At 48.7% G+C, this 17,156-nt stretch overlaps 1 protein-coding gene across 6 annotated transcripts in view; it reads left to right on the top strand.

Annotated features, from left to right (window-relative positions):
• RXRG (retinoid X receptor gamma) overlaps window positions 1-16,755 on the top strand; it is a 69,448-nt gene extending 52,693 nt beyond the window's left edge. For all 6 annotated transcript variants that reach the window (XM_028104702.2, XM_028104700.2, XM_028104698.2 and 3 more), the window contains 7 exons: window positions 754-933; window positions 6,914-7,074; window positions 7,197-7,326; window positions 8,392-8,524; window positions 9,759-9,850; window positions 11,137-11,242; window positions 16,264-16,755. In XM_028104702.2, the coding sequence (XP_027960503.1) occupies window positions 754-933; window positions 6,914-7,074; window positions 7,197-7,326; window positions 8,392-8,524; window positions 9,759-9,850; window positions 11,137-11,242; window positions 16,264-16,411 (950 nt within the window). In that variant the 3' untranslated portion in view covers window positions 16,412-16,755. The remainder of the gene's footprint in view (window positions 1-753; window positions 934-6,913; window positions 7,075-7,196; window positions 7,327-8,391; window positions 8,525-9,758; window positions 9,851-11,136; window positions 11,243-16,263) is intronic.
• Window positions 16,756-17,156: the final 401 nt, after the last annotated feature.

Here is a 17,156-nt window from a genome sequence, read left to right as displayed (position 1 = left end):
TTGACACAAATTAGCCATCCGTGACTGGGGTCATTGAAAACTGTGTGGAACATGTAATAAAGACAATGAAACATGTAACAGAATATTCTAGACCAAGCAAAACCACCTTCCATCAGATCTTTATGTTACAAGACTGCACGTCCTTTTATGCTCTAAAGATCATATACCAATTTATTTCTCCAATAGGCAAGAGCATCTAGAAAATCCATAACTCAGGTTCCTGTTCCTAGTCTGTGGTGAAAGAGAATACTTCTCAGTGGGGCTCCCATGTCTTTGGGCCTCAATTATGGGGAAATATTAGTGAAGCTGAGGTTTTTGTTTTTGGTTTTTTTTTTTCCTGCTAGATACTACATAGCAAGCATAAATATTTTTATTTATTATGTATACTAATGTCTTGAATGGAGACAGAAGATTTTGCTTAACTAAACACAAGAGTTGCCTTAATAAAATAAATGTAAACAAAATCTTGGGTCAGGACTTTTCTAATCATGCTCTCTGGAACGGGCGATTCTGGGGGCAGGGAGGGGGGAGAGGGGAGAGACACGAGGAAGGGCAGATTTACTCTGCCTTCGTTTGGTCCCTGTGATCAAGCCTGCCTTCTCTGCTGGTTGCTCTTTGTGGCACGTCCTGGTGCCCAGGTAATGTGCCAGGGCCACCGGGGGAGAGCCGGGGGCGGGGGGGCTCTTGTGAGTGAAAGAGCCAAATAAACCCGAGGATGGTCTCTGCAGGGTTAACTTTTGTTCTTGTGAGCAGGAAAGCACTACGGCGTGTACAGTTGTGAAGGCTGCAAAGGTTTCTTCAAGAGAACCATAAGGAAAGACCTTGTGTACACCTGCCGTGATAATAAAGACTGCCTCATTGACAAGCGTCAAAGGAACCGGTGTCAGTACTGTCGCTACCAGAAGTGCCTGGTGATGGGCATGAAGAGGGAAGGTGAGGCCCTGCCCCCTCGGGATGACTGCAGTAAAGCACGCAGGAGCCCTCACGATCTCCCGAGGATCCCGGTTGTGCGACCCAGCCCTAGGCAGTGGGTGCCCCAGGGCAAAGAGAGCAGGAGTGCCTTCCTCCCCCATGCTCAGTCTTCTCTCCCGGAGCTTAGGGGTTGGTCCGCACACTGGACCCTCTCCCTGGCTCTTCTGTGAGCCAGGCAGCAAGTCTCAGGAGCTGGTGTCCTGGTCCCGGTGCAGCACCCCACAAGCGGATCATTCGGATCATTCGGCTGCCTTTCTGGGCGGAGCAGACTCCTCGCCTCTAATTCTCATGGGGGAAAGCCTGCTGGTTTGAGTCGTCTCTCTGGGCTTTTATAACCTTGGGCTGCCACAGATCTGAGATTGGTGTATTCCGTGGTATTGGGCTGGGGAGGAGTATTGGCTTTACCAGTAATCAGACGTAGCCTTCTCATTCAGAGAGACCATCATTGTACATTTTTAGAACGTTATGTCTTTCAGTTGACAGTGTGGCTTCGCTGGGTTGTTGTAGAGAGAAAAAAAAATCTGAAAGTGCTTTCTGTTCATTTAGAAAATCGAAAAGTCTTTCTGTTAAAAAACACAAATAAATCGAACTGGGCAGTTAATTAACTCGTGAACTCAAGCAAGGACATAACGTAAATGGTGCGTCTTACTAGATTTCAGAGTGAGGAAGTCCTGCCTCTCTCCAAGAAGTAGGAGCGAGGCATTTAGTCAGCCCCAGGTGAAACTCCTCATTCTCCATGAACTTCTTTTTTCTGGGAGAGGGGAGGCTGACTGAAAGGATCAATGAAGAAAAGGTTCTTGGAGCCCCTCCTGGGAGAGAATGCTACCAAGAAGGAAAAAATGGACATTCTTAGCCTGTCTGAGATGGATGGAGGTGGCCCTTCAGAATAATTTAATAGCACCCATTGTTCTACAGTGGAGGAAACCATGTGGATTGGTGAAGTGAGTTTTCCAAGGTCCCACAGGTAGGTGATGAGCCGAGAGTGGGTCTTCTTCCTCCCAGATCAGAGCCCATCTGGAGCCTCCCCTCCTGCCCGGGTGTGGAGGCGCTCTGGAACGAGGATGGCCCTCACTCTGTTATCTGACAGAAATCTCAAGTTGGCAGACCCAAACCTGGGCTCCTGATGATCTGGCCTCCCAGCCTGTTCATCACGCAGCCTTCCCGTCTTCCCCATTTTAGGAAGTAGCCTTTTTTTTTTTTTTTTTTTTTTACAGTTACTCAGATGAAAAACCACTGGGTTCCTCTTTCTTTCATATACCACAATCAGTGGGTGAGGAAATCCTGTCTCTCCCTCAGAATATGTCCAGAATCTTTCCATGTCTCATGACTTTCATGCTACCAGCATAAGCCACTGCTACCTTCTGTAATAATCCACACAGGCTCCTAAGAACTCCCCCTGCTTCCATCTTTGTCTTCCTACACTCTCCAAGAGCAACCAGTGAGGCTTTGAACAAGTGGCTTGGGTCAGTCCCTTCCTGTCCCAGAATGCTCCAGCCCCTTCCCTTCTTACTCAGAAAAAAGGCAAAATCCTGGTTATGAATTCAAGGTTGTGCATGGTCTGACTGTCCCATGTCTGTCTGGTCCAGCGTTGCTGGTCTCTGTTGGGCCACCAGGAGCTTTGCACTTACTGTCTCTCTTGGAGTGAAGAGGGCTTGGAATGCCCACTTCCCAGGTGCCCGCATGGCTCCCTTCTTCTCTTCAGACCTTTACTCAATTGTCAACTTCTAGGTAAAGCCTTGCTTGTCTACGCCATCTAGAATTGCATCAGGCACCCCGGGTACTTCGTAGTCTCTTTTCCACAGGGTGAATCACTATATCTAACATACTTATTTATTTTGTTTACTATCTGTCTCCACCAACGCAAGGATTTTTTCTGCTTCCCCCCCTCCCCGCTATATCACCAGTGACTAGCACAGAGTGGGCATTTAATATATAATTGCTGAATGAATGGGTGAGCAGTTTAAACTGAATATTGGAATCAGAAGTTTTAGTCATGCAGGAGCTCCTAAAAGGACTCATTCACTCATGCAGCAAGTATTAACTGAGTGACTGGTTCATGCTCATGTCATTCTTGCTGTCAAGGAGTCAATGATCTTATTGATCGGAAAATCAGCTGGTGGAGACTGTCTTCTCTTCACTAAGATAGAACTGGTGCTCCATAGGGCTTCTGCCACCATGATGGTCAAATGTAAAACGAATGACCCAAAGAATGTCTCCCATCAGCAAGAGCATGATGGCTGTGGGGGTCATTTTTGTCTCTCAGGACAGATGAGATAAGTTTCAGGATGACTTGGAAAAATAATCATTTTCCTTCTGCAGATGAGATTGAACTAAAGGCAGGTGAAATGCTTCCGTCAGCCAAGCAGCCATGTTTGCTGCTCACCATCTGTCTCTCAAACCTCAGCCCCAGCAGCCCTCAGCTCCGTTACAGTTAGAGGGTTGGCGCACAAAGGGCAGGAAGCGTGGCTCTTTCATGAAGGAAAAAGTCAGTCAGACGGGGGCATCTGAATTCTAAGGGCCTGGACAGTCCTTCCTTTAAACCTGGCATTGTTCTGACACTTTGATGGAGACGTGTCTAGTTTTGGCTTCTGCTTTTTTATACTTGATCTTAGCCAAAAGGCTGAGAAGCGATGGCTTCTGCTTTTTTGAAAAGAATGTGGAGAAATAGGCGTGATGAAAAGTTGAGTAGTGAAAATTCAGAGGGGAAAGGGGCTCTTAGAGAAATTTCGAAAGGAATTGGTACTATTTACCCTGATGAAGAGAAGGCAAAGGAGCGAATGGGTCCCTGGTATCACTATAGGAAGGGCCACTTCCGGAAAGCTGCTCGGCAGCCTTTTCTTCCGCACTCTCATTTCTGACCTTGATTTACAGAATCGGGGGCTCAGGTTGGACACTGCCTTGAGGACAAGAATAACAAAATTCTGGAACAGTTAACTGAGAGAAACTATTGAATCGATACTTCTGGAAGAGTTGAATAGATAGAAAAGGAGGGACGTGGGGATGGGCTCAAAATGTATCTGTCAGGAGCCAGGGGCCAGGACCCGTTGCCTTTTCAGGATACATAGTGGTGAAGCTGGAATGGACATTTGCTATTCTCAGATGTAACACATTCGTTTCCTGGAAGAAGAAACAAAGGTCCTGAGAGCCTAGGGACTTGACTAAGCTTACTGAGCAAGTTAATGGTGGAGCTGATATAGGACCGGGACCCTCTGACTTCCAAGCTACCAAATAACCCTCAGGGGTCTTGGGAAGTCTATTTCCATGATTTCTGATCATTTACTAGAGTGTGGATAGTTAGATAATGGATATTTTTGAGGGAGTTCAGGGGGCTGCATTTGACATCCCTCTCGAGCCCTGTGTGGTCTTTATTAGTACAACCAGCCCAGAACCTGGGAGGCGGTACAAGGGCTGAGGGATGGGCTTAGAAAGCTGTCAGCCCAGGTCTACATGTTGGCTCCATCTTTTCTTAGTGCTGGGACCTCTGGCAGGTTATGTAACTACTCTGTGGCTCATAGTACTTGAGAGGGTTATTGTGGGGATTCAACAAAGTATAATCTATGTAAAGTGTTGAGCATAATTCCTGACACAGAGAAAAAACACTCCATAAATTTTGGCTATTATAGTGCATGTGCGATAAATGTATGTTGGGCTAATGGATAAAATTCTGTTAGAAGGCAGGAGTTTGTACGATTTTATTTATTTATTTATTTGAAGGCTTTATTTACTTATTAGAGAATGAGTAGGGGAGAGGGAGAAGCAGACTCCCTGCTGAGCAGGGAGCCTGACACAAGGCTCAATCCCGGGACCCCAAGATTATGACCTGAGCCAAAGGCAGACGCTTAACCGACTGAGCCACCCACGGGCGCCAAGTTTGGTACTCTTTTAGGTCACCCAGTGTCCCCTGGATATATCCCAAATGTGTGTAGTATGGTAGCTCAGAATGTCTGCCACATAGAAGATTTCCCCCAGCAACAGATATATGACTCCTCTTCTATGACAGTAAGATTTATGGCACAAAGAGAAGAGAGGAATAGCAAAGGATCACTTGATTAAATGGCAAGATTAGAATTAGAATCTACTTCCTGGGAGCCAAGGTTATTTTCTTTGAACCTTGAAGGTTATTCTCCTTCCATGTTACAAATCTGTAGAAGAAATCAATTGAGGACCACAAAGGAAACTTAACTTAGTTTGCTTCTCCCCATCTTTTAAAATCAAGACGAATAGAAGCCTATTAACCTACGTTAAAACAATTAATACAAGAAGCACTCAACTTTAACCAGTCAATCCAGCTGATAATAAAAATACATATGGTCATGTTTGTATGCTGTCAGTGGGTGAAGACTAACAGAGTGGACCAGAAGGAAGGATGAGGGAGGAAGAGAAACAGGAAGAGGGAGGAAGAGAAACAGGAAGAGGGAGGAAGAGGTCCAAAGGGGAGATAGAGAGGACCAGACAGAAGTTCAGGAGCACAAACAGAGACAAAGGGAAGGGAAAACTACATTTTTGGGATCTTTTTATAATTATTTCATTTAATCTTCCCCAAACAACCTCACTCAAGTATGGTAATCCCCACTTTACATTAGGGAAACTGAGGCTGAGTGGACTGAGTCATATGTCCACTGTCCTTTAGCTAGGAAGTGGTAGAGCCCATTTTGAAAAAGACTTCTTGGACTCCAAAGTCCATGACTTTTGCTCTCCTCTTTCCTAATTTGTCTTTATTCTCTCTCCCTTCTGTTTCTTCTTCTTGTCACTGCCCTGCTTTATTCTCTTTATTCCATGTCTCTCTCTACTCCTTCCTTCCGACCCTCTCTCCCTCCGTCCCAACCACTGAATATCATTCTCATCTTGATGTGTCTTCGGGTGTCTCTCTTGGAGACTTTGGAGTGTGAGTTGTGTTTTTGCAGTCATACCCTTCTCTGACCTACATTGACGGGTCACTGACATCACTTATGTGACAAACTGGATGCCCAGCATCTGGTTCCAGTTCATTCTGCAGCCTGTGTGCCTCATTAGCCCCTCAAGATCCAGATTAGTCACCTGCTTAGAGGATAATTTTCTTGATTCTTGGGATTAAAAAAAAAAGTATACCAATATTGAATTTTGCCCCTTAATGCTGGGAATAGGAAGATGGAAACCACAGCTTTCTAGATTATGGAAACTAACCCAACAGAGAATGTTTGTTAACAGAGAGGACAGAATTGGGAAGGGGGTCTGCCTGACATCCTCATGTACAGACCCTTAGGGCTCTGAGGGTTAGAATGAACTTTGGTGAAAACCCAAGTGTGGAGGGGCAGAGATCATTCCAGCCCACACCTCTGCCTGTGTACCCTTCCCCACCCCCAAAATCAGCTGCTGACTCTGAGATGTCATCTAGGTGACATTCCTCCACCTCTTCACTTACTAAATACCCTCATGGCTCCCTGAAGATCTTCCCTGACAAGTTGGATCAGATGATGTTGTGTTCAGGCTGGAGCATTAGGGGCAGACCTAATGGGACGTGAATGCCAAGCATGATGCATAGGATCTGACAGAGGGAGTTTTTGAAGTAAGGTGATTGCTACTTAACCATTGCATGCCCACAGTTCATTAGAGGGAGCAGCTAGAGGTAAAACACAGGAGACTCCAGGAGACCAAGGAGAAAGTGGCTCCTTAAAAGAGAGGGCAGGATCAGAGGTTATTAAAATTTGAAATGCAAACTCCTGAAACTGGTCACCATAATGAACCAGGAAGGATACAGACTAAAGAGCCCACAGGTGTACACGTGCATAAGCAAATGACTTTGCTTGCTGTGTTTTCATCTGTCAACATTATGACATCCCTGATCCGGGACCATGAGGATGCCCATTTTACAGATGAGGCAGTGGAAGCTCTGGTAGGTAACCCGCTTTCCCACAGTTGTCCTGGGCATGTGGTGACATCTGCATGTCTTCCTGTGTACCAGCTGTGCAAGAAGAAAGGCAGAGGAGCCGGGAGCGGGCCGAGAGTGAGGCAGAATGTGCCAGTAGTGGCCATGATGATATGCCTGTGGAGAGGATTCTAGAAGCTGAACTTGCTGTCGAACCAAAGACAGAATCCTACGGTGATATGAACATGGAGAACTCGGTATGTGGTCTGAGACCTCCATCCACCTCCTACTCCTTGATGGGGCTGGAGATGGGAAAGGGGTGTACTAGAGTCCTGGAGCCTGCCCCTTACAGCGCTTTGGTTTTTGTTTTTTTTTTAAGACGAATGACCCTGTTACCAACATATGCCATGCTGCTGATAAGCAGCTTTTCACTCTTGTTGAATGGGCCAAGCGCATCCCCCACTTCTCTGACCTCACCTTGGAGGACCAGGTCATTCTGCTCCGGGCAGGTAAAGGACGTTGGGGTTTGTTTTTTCCTTGGGACAATCACTTGGGCTGCCATTTTGAAATTACCCTTGGGATCCTAAGTCAAGTCAGCTGATGAAGCTGTGACCCGTCTGTGTGCCATGGTGATGACAGGATAACCCTGTCAGAGTTATTCTTTTTCTGTTAATTACAGGCTCTTACATTTGGGTGGCCCCTCCTCCACAACTTTTATTACCAAGTGAAACATTGTTAATGGAGGGTGAGGCTCTTCTTCCATGCAAATTTTACTGTGGTTTTATAATTTGCATTTAATTTTCAAAGACAGTTAAGTCAATTTTATTGAGGGCAGTCTAAAGCAGTGCCTCCTTGTTATCATACTATCGGGAAATAGAGGCATTACCATTTCACAGATGAGATAAGAGAAGCCAAAGTTTGTCTGTTCAAGTTCCTTTATCCAGGGTCCCTTCCTACGCTAAGGTTCTGTGTGCTGTATGCTGTCTTGGTTTCCATTTCCGGGACATTGTGCAGGTGACACATGCCACACCTCCTCTTGGTGACCAGGCCAGCGGGGAGATTTCATGAAGACTGGCTGAGCGTTGGGAGCCAGACGCTCATTTCATCCCTCTGAGACAATGAGCAGGCTCTGAGTGTTGACCGGAAGCTCTGTGCTGTACTGGGCGCTGCCAGGCAACACCAAAGAAATAAAACTGGGTTGTCAGGTCCTGGGGGCAGAGGCTGCAAGGTATACTCCCTTGCTTTATCCACCAGGGCAGCTAACATGTTGACTATTACCTGTCCAATGTTCAGTTCATAGGTGTTGACTGGGGGAAAAAGTCCTCATCCACAAGCTGCCATTCTGAGCTGTACTGGGGAGACGGTGGGGGATGTGCAGGGCCATGAGACAGGGGCCCCTAGTCTCACCCTGTTTCTTCACTAATTAGCTGTGTTGTCTGGAGCTCATTTTTAACCTCCCTGCATTTCTGATTCTGCTTTTGTTCCATGCGGGTCACAATACATGCCCTGGGTGATCATCAGTGAAGCAAGAATGTGGTCAGTTTTCCCTCAAGGCCTCCTTCTTCTGCCTGCAGGGTGGAATGAGCTGCTGATTGCCTCCTTCTCCCACCGCTCCGTCTCCGTGCAGGATGGCATTCTCCTGGCCACGGGCTTACACGTCCACCGGAGCAGTGCCCACAGTGCTGGTGTTGGCTCCATCTTTGACAGGTGGCTCTCTTCTGCTTCCAGTGTGTGTGTGTGTGTGTGTGTGTGTGTGTGTGTGTGTGTGTGCATATGAGTGTGTGGGCTTGGGGGTAGTGCTGGGATGCAGGACAGACCACCCTAACAGCCGCATGGGGCAAGAAGCAGAGACCATGAAATACACGCGAACAGACACCTGGAGAATGACAGGTGGATTACAAGAACATTTGAAATGACTTGATGGAGCCTGTCAGGGACCAGCAGAGTTGCTGGGCAGAAGGGAGAACCTGTTATCTCCAGAGGTCTCCAAAGGAGGGACTGGATCATGGACATTACCTCGAAGGTTTGGCGGGGGGGAGGTTGAACTGCTTATCGTAGGGGGCTGGGCTGGGGACAGGCAGCCAGGATCTGATTTGAGGAGGCGGGAGAGATGAGCTGAGGTTTTTGCTGGACTCTGTAGCAGGATCTCTGGGGAAGATCTGCAGCAGGAGCAGACCCACCTCAGTCAGGCAGCCGCAGCCTCCCTCTGGGATTCTCTGCCTTAAGTGGCATGAAAGGAAAATGAAGGCATGTGATTTAAAGAGATGGATGAAACGAGGAGGAGTGAATGACTTGGGACAAAGGGATGGAGAGCTGGTAAAGAGGAGGCTAGGGTTGAAAATAGCCTCTCCGTCTGGAGCCAGGGCCCCATGGCCCCTTTCCATTTCCACGAGAAATAATCTTCCAGGCCACGTGCACATCCACGCAAGCTGTCACTGCTCCCTCCCTGCCCTTTCCCACTGCGCGGTCCATGCAGAGACCAACGTGGTTTTTGGCCGACTCAGCCCTCTTCGTGACCCCTGGAGTCTTCTACCTTGTCTCTGGATACTGCCCTCTGCCCTCTTCCTCCAGACATGCCACACCCTCGCCCTGCTTTGCCGGTTGCATTTCTAAATCCAATAGGCTGCCTTCCCAGCCCTCCCAGAGCGTCCAGCCCCCCCTCACCCCCCGCTTCTTCCCCCTGGGTGTTCCCTTGGACTTGGCTCCTGGCATCTGTTGGCTTTATGTTGCTACCTATTGTTTCCATGTCTGTTTCTTCAATTAAACGGTGAGCTCCTTGAGATCAGGGACGGCATCCTATTCATCTCCGTGCCCCTAGGACCAATGCATCATCTGGAAAATGGGGTGGGTGCCTAAGAAGTCTTGGCTGCATTCATTGTGTCAGCCCTTGGCCTGGGACTCGTGGTTTTCTCATTGCCTCTCATCGTTTTCCTGTGAACAGAGTCCTGACTGAGCTGGTCTCCAAAATGAAAGACATGCAGATGGACAAGTCGGAGCTGGGGTGCCTGCGAGCCATCGTGCTGTTTAACCCAGGTGATGTGCAGTGGTTCGCCCTCCTCTGTGCTTGGCCTCCAAGCTCTGACATCCTCTGGTCCTCTAGCTCAGCTGAGACAAGGCAGGGCCGAGGAACCTGTCCTTGGCGAAGGCGGGAAGCTGATTCTTCATGGTTTCTACTCCCAGTGCCATCTTGAAAGTGTCTCGAATGGGCGTGGAGTGTGCATATTTGGGGCAGATGGGGGAGACGAGAGAGGATAGCGGCCTCTAGGGTCATGGTGAAGGAGGTGGTAAAAAGTGGTCAGATTCTACATATAGTTTTAGGCAAAGCCAATGGGATTTGCTGATGGATTAGAGATAGTGTATGAAAGAGCCGCATTAAAAGTAATTCTCAGCACGTTTTGTTTCGTTTTCCCGAGTAATTGGAAAGATGGAGTTTTATTTGCTGAGATGGGGGTCCTAAGGGTGAGTGGGTAGGACTTAGGACTTTGTCTTGTGCATTCAATTCTCAGGTGGATAGTAGACATCCAAGAGTAGCTGGCCAGGAAAGTCTTGTTTATGAGTCTGGAGTTCAGAGGGGAAGTCAGGACTGGAGATGTGCGTTTGAGAGCTGTCAGCCTCTACCCAGCATGTGGGGCTCTGAGACAGGTGTCAGTGCATGTGGGAGTCAGTAAAGGTTGGGCAGAGAAGGGGGCTGGGTGTTGGGCACTGGGGTGAGCCCTCGTGTAGGGGTTGGGGAGAAAAGGAAGAGCCAACAGGGGATCCTGAGACAGGACAGAGAGAGGCAGGGAGAGAAGCAGAAGAGGGTGTCCTGGAGGCCCAGGGAAGAAATGTTTTTCGAGAAGGAGAAAGTGATCAGCTTTGTCCAAAGCTGCTGTGGGTCAAGAAAGATGGCTGTTCAGAATTCCGTGGTAATTCAGGCCCATGCTTCATCTCATGAATTAGGTTGTTAGTGAGTGGAGCTGGTTTTTGTACCCCATCTCATCATCCTGTCCGTGCTTAGCACATAGTAGGCACTCAGTAAATTCGTGAATGTAATATTTCTAGAATGATCAGATAAAATAAAACTCTCCTCCTTGGGGTCAGCAGTGGGGGCCTTTGGCTATTTACAGGGTTTTACACCTTTGTTCCAAGAGTCTGTTGGGTAGACTGGGCACAGAGAGGAGAGCTGGGGGCACAAAGGACCCTCAGCTTTGTTTTTTCACTGTTGTTCCCTGTCTGTAGTAACTCTTGGGGCAGAGGCCTGAGTGGATGGGGACAGCCCCCTGTGGAAGGGGGTCCACCTGACCTGTGTCACCTGAGGCTAAATCAGTCATCTTTTCCAGATGCCAAGGGGCTGTCCAACCCCTCGGAGGTGGAGACTCTGCGGGAGAAGGTTTATGCTACCCTCGAGGCCTACACAAAGCAGAAGTATCCGGAACAACCTGGCAGGTGAGGGAGGGCTGGAAGAATCTATGGCAGCAGGTGATGCCTCCTACTTGCCCTGAATCCATGGCAGCATGCAGCAGGCACTGTCTAGGTCTTTCACGTGTTATTTAATCTTTATAACAAGCTGAAAGCTGCTAAAACATTGGCTTCATGAAACCAGAGGTCTTATCTTGTGTGCCATTCCTCACTCCGGAATCAGAGCCTGAGACGTGCCTGACACATAGTGTACAGCTTTATTTATTTATTTTAAAGATTTTATTTATTTATTTGAGAGAGAGAGAGAGAGAGATAGCAAGGGAGAGCATGAGCAGGGAGGAGAGGGAGAAGCAGGCTCCCTGCTGAGCAGGGAGCCAGACGCGGGACTCAATCCCAGGACCCTGAGATCACGATCTGAGCTGAAGGCAGATGCTTAACCGACTGAGCCACCCAGGCGTCCCGGCATACAGCTTTCAATGTTGAACGAACAAGCACATGAACAAATGAACGTGGGCCTCATTATCTCCAGTTTCTAACGAGGCACCGAGGCTCCAAAGGGGTAAGGCAGTTGCCCGAGATCACGGAGCTGGTGTGCAGTGGGGCTGGGATATGAACTCAGGTCTGTCTGATTGCAAAGAGCTTGTGCTTTCCAGGCCTTGCTTTCTGCTCTGCCCCATGGAAGCCCCATGCTAGAAGCTCCAGTCAGACTGGGGGCAGCCAGGACACGTGACCCCTGTCCCCCAGGGCCATCTGTGTGGTGTCTGGCAAGGTGCTGGCTCTGGCTCTGGGGTCCTTGTATAAAGAGGAGGACACTGGTCGGAAGATCTCTGAGGCCATCTACCCGTTCAGGTGTTCCTGAGTCGTTAAAAAAAAAACAAAAAAACTTTTTTCAAATGTTTCCCCCAAAGCACAGCTAAACAAAAGTTGTTCCTCCTCGGCTAACTCTAGTTAAATAGAGAGAATGTGCTCCTCAGATCTCACAGAAATCCGAAAATGAAACTGACAAAACTGCCTTAAAGACATTAGTTTTGTTTTTAGGATTAATATTACATGCTCTGAATTCTCACTCATCGTTTTCATTCCTCCGTGAAGTCTAATTTCCGTTTAAGCTGTTTTTTCTGGATCCTAAGCCAGTATGTATCAATTGTTCAGAAGAAGTCAAGCTCCGGTTTTTATTGGAGTTTTTTATTTAACTCCAAGAGGGTGGGTTTCAGGCCTTCAGTACAACACATATGCAGGCCTTGAGGGGTCGGGAACCTAAGCTGGTGTAACAGACCTCCCAACTGTCAGTAGTTGAACATGATAGAAATGTATTTTTTGCTCACCTGTCAGTCCTGGGTGGGCAGTCCGTTTGGAGAGCTGGCTCTCTTCTGCATCAAGACTCAGGGGTCCACTCCTTCCTTCTTGGGACTCCACCATGTCCCAGAGCCACATCCTGTTCTGCATCTGGATGATGGAAGGGGAAAGGGTAGGGGAGGAACACAGAGGTGACCTGTGATCTGGGCAGACCTGGCCTTGGAAATCCCTTCACTCACTGCCATTGGCTGAAACTCAGTCACATGGCCCAGCGAGTCATGAAGGATTCTGGAGAATGGGTGCAGCTGTATGCCAAGGAAGGAGGGTGGACACCTGGCAGTCTCCCCTGTACCTGCAATAGGTGAGGTTACAGAGCTCTACCCAACAGACAGGGCTGGCTGCTCAGCCCTGGCCGGTGTGAGCTACCTGAGGGCCTGGTGGTGGATGATTTCTACTGAATCTTCTAGCTCGAAGGCTGCATAAAGCATGTTTTTTTGAGCACATATTGTGTGCAGGGCATTAGGAGTAAGAAGGCTCATACTCATCCTTTTCTTCGAATTGTCTCTAGGTTCTATTATTTATCTCTTAAAAAAAAAACAAAAACAAACCTAGGGAACCTGAGGGACGCCTGGGTGGCTCAGTCGGTTAAGTGTCAGCCCTCGACTCAGGTTATGATCTCAGGGTCCTGGGATCGAGTCCTGCCTTGTGCTCCTTGCTCAGTGGGGAGCCTGCTTCTCCCTCTGCCTACCACTTCCCCTGCTTGTGCGCATGCTCTCTCTCTCTCCCTCTCTCCCTCCCTCCCCCCTCTCTCTCAGACAAATAAATAAATAAATAAAATCTTAAAAAAAAAAACCCTAAGCCAATCTTTTTCCTTATTATAAAAGCTGAGCATGCTTTTATGGGGAATAAGGGAAGTATTTAAGAAATAAAGTAGGTAATAAAATGAATCATAAATTTTGGGGGGTATATTTTTTTTCCAGTATCCTTGTGTATCAATGCATGTGTACATAGAAGTGTGTATTTACAGAGAGAAGAATCATACAGTTTGGTGTATTGTTTTCCTCTCTTAGCCATTTTAGGCACTTTATCAGATACTGAAAAGTACAACATTATCCTTTTCTGCGATTTTGTAATATTTCACAAAGTGGATGTATCCTTGTGTATTTAGCCCTTGTCCTCTGGAACATTTAGGTTGTTTCTACTGAATATACTTTCAAAACTTGGGGACTTGCCTGTTCTCCTAGGAACGGGACTACCAGGGGACTGGGCTGCCTACTTGTTGGCTGGACGAGGGCAGAACCTGAGGGTGCAGGGAGGGGGTGTAGAGGCTGGGCCCTCTGCGTGTCCCTTGGGCGCATCCAGTGCAGCCTGGACAGAGGGTGACCACCCCGAGGCTGAGCAGGTGCATCAGGGATGTCACTTGGTCAATCAGGTAGGTGAGTGTGCGGACGGCTGGTCACCTCCACTTTGCAAAAAGTGGTGGAAGGGGATCCTGGCACCAGGTTGAGGAGAGCTCTCAGCGGTGGAGTGCTGCCACTCAGTGGAGACTCTTCAGAAGTACAGTTTGCAGAGGCCGAGTTCTGCTTTCTGTAGCCTGAAAGCAGAGATAAAATTCAGGAGGACGCAGAGGCTGCACGCTGTGCGCACATTGTCTCGCACTGGGGCAGGCTGCGCTGGGGCAGCCGGCGGGTGAGGGAGGAACACGGCATCCTCCCTGGGGCTGTGGCTCTTCATGGTTCTGCTTATTTCCACGGTCCTGGTCTTAGTTCCCAAATCAGGGGCAGTCAGCAAAGGCATGCTAAAGAAACGCTAAGAGAATGCTAAATCCTTGTGTATTTAGCATTTTACGTATGGTAAAACTTTGGCATTTTTAGAATGTATAATACATTCTAAATATAAATACATTTTCAGAGTTACAGCTCAGCCTAACTTTGTAATTTGCAGAGAAGCCATTCCCTTCCCCTAATCTCCTGAAACTCTTTCATGGCAGAGTTAGGACCAGGAGTTCGGCATTTCTATCTAACTGCGTCTTCCTGCTTGGTGACATCGTGCAGATGCGCTCTGAAGCTTTATCATCAACACTTTCTGAAGGGTTGTGTGGGCCTTGGTGTAGACCTTTAATTTTTCCATGTAAAGAAGTAATGCCTACCTTTTTAGATGGTGCCATTTCATCTTTCTTATATTGCCCCAGTTCCTTAACCCTTCCTGGGGTATGAATATAGAAATATACACATTTTCAAGGAGTATTAAAATTCCAACTTGAAACTCACTCATGAAATAATGTTGTGACGCTCACTGAAGATCCAGCCTAACCAGAGTCTCTGATTTAAGGCCAGAGTGGCTGATAGGGTGTTGGTCCTTGTCCTTTTATTGGAAGTTATGACTTCCTGATTTCCAGTTGCTGTTAATAACATTAAAAAATTAAGCTTCATTGGCAAAAAGGATTTTGAGAGACAAAGAACGACCACTGAGGCAGGATGGAAAACATAGCAGGTTGAGGGGCGTTAGAAGGATGTGCAGATGTGAGACGAATTCTTCGCACACTGGCCTCCCTCCCTGTGGTGAACCTCACAGCCAAGGTCCTTAACCATACAGGAGTGTGCAGGATGTGGGCAAGCCCAGGTGTGAGTGTGTGCACGTGTACGAGGACATCGAGAGCGTAGGAGAATGTGTGAGTGTATGTAGGTGTGTACGTGTGTACACAAGCTCATGCATGTGAGGGTGTGTAGGAGTGTGTGTGTGTGTGTGTGTGCACCCATGTGTGACAGTGGTGAGGGCATGTGTGAGCATGTATGAGAATGTGTGAGTTGCATGTATGACTGTGCACATGTATGTGTGACGCGTCAGACAGGTGTGTATGGTTGTGTGTAAAGGTGTGCCTGTGGGACTGTGTGCACATGTGCGTATGTATGAGTGTGTGCCCGTGTGTGTGTGATGTGTGAGGCCGGTGTGTATGTTCAAGTGTGCGTGTGTACCCGTGGTGGGGTTCTGTTGCATGCACATGCACGTGAGAATGTGCGAGTGTGTGTGCACGTGTGTGTGTGCGCACCTGTGTATGTGTGACATGAGGAAGCCGGTGTGCATCTGTGTGTGCATGTGTGACAGTGGTGGGGCTATGTGTGCACATGTTCATACCCGTGTGAGAATGTGTGTGGGTGTGTATGTGTGACTGTGCACACGTGCGTATGCATGACAAGTGTCAGGCACATGTGGGTGTGCATGTGTGCCCGTGGTGGGGTTCTGTCTCATGCACACCCACATGAGAGTGTGCAAGTGCGCGCGCGCACGTGTGTGTGCCCGTGTGTGTGTGTGTGACATGTGTGAGGCCGGTGTGCATGTGTGCCCGTGGTGGGGTTCTGTCGCATTCACACCCGTGTGAGAGTGTGCGAGTGTGTGTGCACACGTGTGTGTGTTGTCTCCCAGCCAGACCACGGCCCCTCAGGGGCAGAGACGAGCACACTGGTTCGCCCTCTGCTCCGACCGAGAGGGAAGCTGAGCCCGCGTGTTGGTAACAGCTGCTTGCACGTCGGTAACAAGCGGTGGCAACTGAGGCGGCCCGCGGGCCTGGTGGGGGGAGTGAGGCGTGAGGACAACGCAGTCCGCCCGGGAGGTAGGAGGGAAGCTGCCTAGGATTGGAGCTTGCCCGGCTGCCTCTGTGGCCCTTCCCGGCTCCCTCTCCCATCCCGGGTTGGAGAGCAGACCCCCCCGAGCGGCCGCTCCCGGCTCCTGACGCCCCTTCGGCCTCCCTGCAGGTTCGCCAAGCTGCTGCTGCGCCTCCCAGCCCTGCGCTCTATCGGCTTGAAATGCCTGGAGCACCTGTTCTTCTTCAAGCTCATCGGGGACACGCCCATCGACACCTTCCTCATGGAGATGCTAGAGACCCCGCTGCAGATCACCTGAACGCCCCCAGCCGCAGCCCGCCCCCCACCAGGACCACCCCTGGGCCGATGTGTGTGGACCCCCACCCTGCACACGTTCCCCCGCCTCCCACCCTGACCCCTTCCTGTTCCACAAATGTGATGCTTACAATAAAGAAACCTTTCTACATGTGCGACTTTTATAGGTGGAGTTTTGTACAGATGTTAAAGGAAGCCCTCCTTTGCCATCTGAGGGGCTGGGGATCTTTCTGGAAGCTCTTGGAAAAACGAACCAAGCCTCTGTACATATAACTGGTTTAAATTATTTTTTCACTTGCCATGGAAAGCAAACGAGCGAATAATAAAATAATATATATGATGTTGGCACTGCTTGGAGCCCGGGGTGTGTTATTGTGCTATGCGGAAGTGTTCATAGCGCGGGGAGGAAAGCCGTTGGGTGGGGAATGGGGCTGGGGTCCTGAAATAGTAAATCCCATGATCGGGCATCGTGAGACTAAACTGGGCACAGGCGTGCTTTGCCTCAGAGCAGCCCCCCCCCCCGCCCCCAGTGAGATTGGGAAGAAACATGGTCTTTCAGAGTCAGCTTGGTTTTTTGTGTTTGTTTTCTTCCCCCTAGGGATAATGAGTACAAACAACCTTGTTCTGTTTGGGAGCAATTGAGCCTAAGGCCAAGGGAAGAGGCTCCCTTGATGGAAGAAGATTCTTGGATCCTGGGAGTTGATAGGAGGTAGTAACAAAAGAAAAGAATTTTCTGTTGTTAACCAGCA

The sequence above is a fragment of the Eumetopias jubatus genome, unplaced genomic scaffold (genome assembly GCF_037043125.1).
Source record: "Eumetopias jubatus isolate StellerSeaLion01/CBP00866 unplaced genomic scaffold, mEumJub1_p1.0 scaffold_12, whole genome shotgun sequence".
Lineage (NCBI taxonomy): Eukaryota > Metazoa > Chordata > Mammalia > Carnivora > Otariidae > Eumetopias > Eumetopias jubatus.
Note: the sequence above shows the minus strand (reverse complement) of the source record. Positions and strands in the feature narration are given on the sequence as shown.